Source organism: Azolla caroliniana, unplaced genomic scaffold (assembly GCF_043228905.1).
Source record: "Azolla caroliniana isolate FFs.n. ecotype wild unplaced genomic scaffold, voAzoCaro1.0.p SCAF_6, whole genome shotgun sequence".
Lineage (NCBI taxonomy): Eukaryota > Viridiplantae > Streptophyta > Polypodiopsida > Salviniales > Salviniaceae > Azolla > Azolla caroliniana.
In genome coordinates this window covers 17,781,570-17,785,555 of record NW_028230441.1, presented here as the reverse complement: position 1 = coordinate 17,785,555, position 3,986 = coordinate 17,781,570, and the positions used below count along the sequence as shown (strand labels likewise).

Here is a 3,986-nt window from a genome sequence, read left to right as displayed (position 1 = left end):
CATCAGGCCCCATCAAGGAAGTACACAACTTTTTGAAGATCCGGAGAATATGATGGTGAAAACATAGGTGGTGATTGTTGGATAAATGGTTCATTTGACATTAAACAACCGAATAAGTGAGGCTTTAAATAATTCTCAAAGGCCATTAGGTAATATGCACCAAAAGAAGATCCGCCTTGAAATGTTTGTGCGTATTAAAAACACCTAGGGAAGGGTGGATGTGTAAGGATACATTGTATTATTATCATTGAGTATTATCTCATTATCACATGACACAAAGTCTATTATGATGTTGTTAATGCAATTATTCCAAGCCTAACAATGATATGTCCATTTGCTTATGCAAATTACATGAAAACATTGGGTTGATATACATAATCACACATAATTATTAAGGGCAAGTTGAGGCATTTAAGAGACATAAAGTACATAAATATGACCTAGATTATTAGAAGATTGGAAAATAAAATGAAGGAGAACATGGAAAAGGGAACTTCATAGGCTATTCATGTATCCAACAACCCCCAAGGTTTAGTGCACATTCATACCTACTTCACTAGGCATTACCCTTGTGTGTTCTAGTCATTTGGTAGTTACTATGCAATGAAATAATTAATGAAATTTTGCATTTTATTTCAAAAAGACCAGGTCAATCAATCTCAATGAAATCCAGAAAAAGAAGGAATGTTGGACCGGAAGGGAGAGGAATGAATGATAGAATCCTTAAACAAATAATGCCAAATGGTAGTGTGAATCCAAAACGTTAACATCATACTGAATCAAACAATCAAATATGCCAATATTACTTCCATACCAATGCTTGCAACTTATGGCCTGTATGGAATAAGAAATAACATAGAGATAAAAATAAAAGGAAAACGCAATGTACATAAAAGGGAGTTCACATATTGATTTGGTGAATACTACCAAGGGTTCCCCTCTCCCTATTATTGTTCTAACTTCTACCCATGGAAACTAGGCTCAAGTGCCACTCGTAGGGTTATAACAAACCTCGCAATAACTGATGTAGAGCTCTATAAAAAGTGGCTTCGGTGGATCGAGAGGGCACATCTGGCACATACATAATTCTCCATTCGGAGTGTGCGTGGCCAAAGGAGGTGTAATTGGGAAAGAAGGAAGGCAATAAGCATGAAGAAGTGCATGAACTTTGTGTGCATAGCCAAAAAGGCAAAAAATAATGTGAATGGAGCAAAAACAAATGAGGAGGATTTATGGGGTTGGCAATTGTTATGTATGGAAGTGGAAGTGAATAAAAATAAACACAGGGGAACAAATAAAAACCCGTCTTTGCATATAATTCCAAGGAGAAGAGAAGGCCACAGGTTATACAAGAAACGAAGAAGAGGATACGGCAATAGTTACGTACATCCTTCAATGGCTTCTTCCCTATCCTTCACATCCTTTACTTTGCCTTCTTCTCTATCCTTCACCACAACCCAGGTATGTGAAACAAACAAAACACAATGAAATTCATTCTTTGGAATATGCCCTTTGGGCTATGGCTTATTAGGTTTTGTTTACCCTTCTCTTGCAAATAATTAGGGTTTTGTTGTACTGACCTCCTTGGGACATTTTCTGTCCTCTTATGTGCTTTCTATGGTTAATCTTTTAGACTGATTTATTTGTCTTTTGGTTGTGAATTCAAGGCCTTTTCTGGAGAAAAGAGCTATTCTTTTAGAATCATGGGGGTCACAAGAAAGGTTAAGATTACTTGCGAGGTAAAACCTATGTTTGGGTTTTTATATAATGAGTATCAGTTGGTTATAGTTTTTTTATATTATTATCTAGAATTGGTAATAATTTGTTGCAATATCTTTTGATCCTTCAACAGTTTTCTGTAGATTGTTATCTACAGAATGGGTATTGCCTTTGTCTTCATTGGTTGTTAATAGTTTTATGTTTCCTTTTCCATAATTGATTCTATACTTTGTTTCATGGCTCTCCATCTTTCTCGACAAGTTGGTATTGTTTTTATTATTGTTTTTCCGATTGCTTAATAGTTGTGGAATGGCCTTTGATTCTTCTCTACAAATTGAGTGTACTTCGTTTCTTCTACAGTTTGGATGGTAGCTACATGCATGCATGTACCACCGCACATTGCATGCATACATTCATTCATCCATCCATGTGTGTCTGTATATATGCATATATTATATTTCTACATATATATATATGTGTGTGTGTGTGTGTGTGTGTGTTTATGCATATATATATACATTATATTTCTGCTGGGTATTCTATGTATAAATTTGATGCCGTTTTATCCTTATGTAACATAGGCTACGTCATCACCCGCAACACCGGAGACGCTAAAGAAAGTTGTGGATATTGTTGCGAAGCAGTTAGCCGCGTCTCCAGACACCGTCCAACCCCACTCTAAATTCCAAGACTTGGGTGCAGATTCTCTAGATCAGGTATACATAAACACAATATATATACTGAAATAAGCCACCAATTTAATTCTCTAATGTAAAATTCCGATTTTGATATTATGAAGTCAGATGCTATAATTGTATGCGAGAAGCTGTATTGTTTATGAATTACAATGCTACCCTTACTGACTTTGATTGATGAGTAAAAATCATGTGGTAAAATATATGAGGAAGATAGATTGATATATATGTTGATGAATAATAAAGCCATTATTCTGTATCTACAAGCTGAGAGTAGAAGAGAAGATAATGTCTATTCTTATCGACTGTAGGTGGAGATTGTTATGGCTTTGGAAGAGGAATTCAATATTAGTGTGAACGAGAGCGGGGCGGAATTGATATCAACGGTGCAAGATGCTGCGGATTTGATTGAGAAATCCATTGAAAAGTCTTGAGAATAAAAAAACACTCAAATCCTGGACTCAGTATGTAGTCATCAAATAGAAGAATCAAACGCCGTCGTGGATTTGTTAATAGTCAATTTTAGGGGAGTTTGTTATTGACCTTTGTTAATAGCAATTGTTTTGATTCAATGAATTGTATATCCAAAATGTGTTAATTTGAGAAGAGGGTAACATCGTAGTCTTTTTCCTTTTTCTTTATAATCTTAAGTGCTTATGCATTTATTGTATGTACACACCTTGATTCTTCCAACACCTTCTAAGCCATTGGAAGGTTATGTTAATTTGATTCTTGGGGGAGACGTTGTCGAGTAATTCATAATAGTTGGGTTTAATCACTAGAATTTTTATGATGAGCTCTTCTCATAACAATTGATTAGCATAATACATGTAAATGATTCTCATGCGTAATGCGTGTCAAACATAGTTGTGGTTTTTCATCTCTTTTGGTGTCAATTCATTGCTATTTTATTTTCTAGCTTTGATGGTTATCTTGTAGCACTACTTATTTATGGCTTAAATGCATTCTTGCACCATTCTTTGGATTGGTTCCCTCATCATGCCTAAAGAATAGAAAATAAAGGCTTTCTTTTCGAGTGAACAAAGACACGTACAGATTTTGATCTCATTAGATTGGTACGTATTTGACATCCCATTTAAAGATAGAAGGCCCATGAATCTTTTCTAACAAAGGTAAACGATCTATTGAGATTTTATTTCTTTTATTGAAATTGTGTTCATGGGTATGTTCCATTGGGAAACAGTAGATATTGCATGTCAATTTTTGGCTTTAAATGGCTTTTGCATTCCAAAAGATTGTCAAAACACACCAATATGATGAATGGGTGTGTTTTGATATTCTAGGTGAAATGTGCTCACAATCTTCAGAAGTAAATATCATGATTCATAAGGGGTGTACATTGGAAGGAGAAATTTAATGTATTTAATCTTGTCAATGGCATAAAAATCATAAAAAAAGGTCCTCGCAAAACATGATATTCCTTCATGGCAATTACATACATATTTTTAATCCATGATGCCACCTATTTATGTGAAATCCAATTTCACTATAATGACCATTTACATATTCATTCTTGTTGAAATATTCCTTTCACCATATTTCTTTGATAAA

At 34.6% G+C, this 3,986-nt stretch overlaps 1 protein-coding gene across 1 annotated transcript; it reads left to right on the top strand.

Moving 5' to 3' along the window:
* The first annotated feature begins 1,370 nt into the window (after positions 1-1,370).
* Positions 1,371-3,040, top strand: LOC147863212 (uncharacterized). Its single transcript, XM_087321398.1, has 4 exons — positions 1,371-1,461; positions 1,668-1,739; positions 2,301-2,435; positions 2,726-3,040. Exons 1-4 carry the CDS (start codon positions 1,396-1,398, stop codon positions 2,846-2,848), a joined length of 396 nt encoding a protein of 131 aa, XP_087177524.1. The 5' UTR covers positions 1,371-1,395; the 3' UTR covers positions 2,849-3,040.
* Positions 3,041-3,986: the final 946 nt, after the last annotated feature.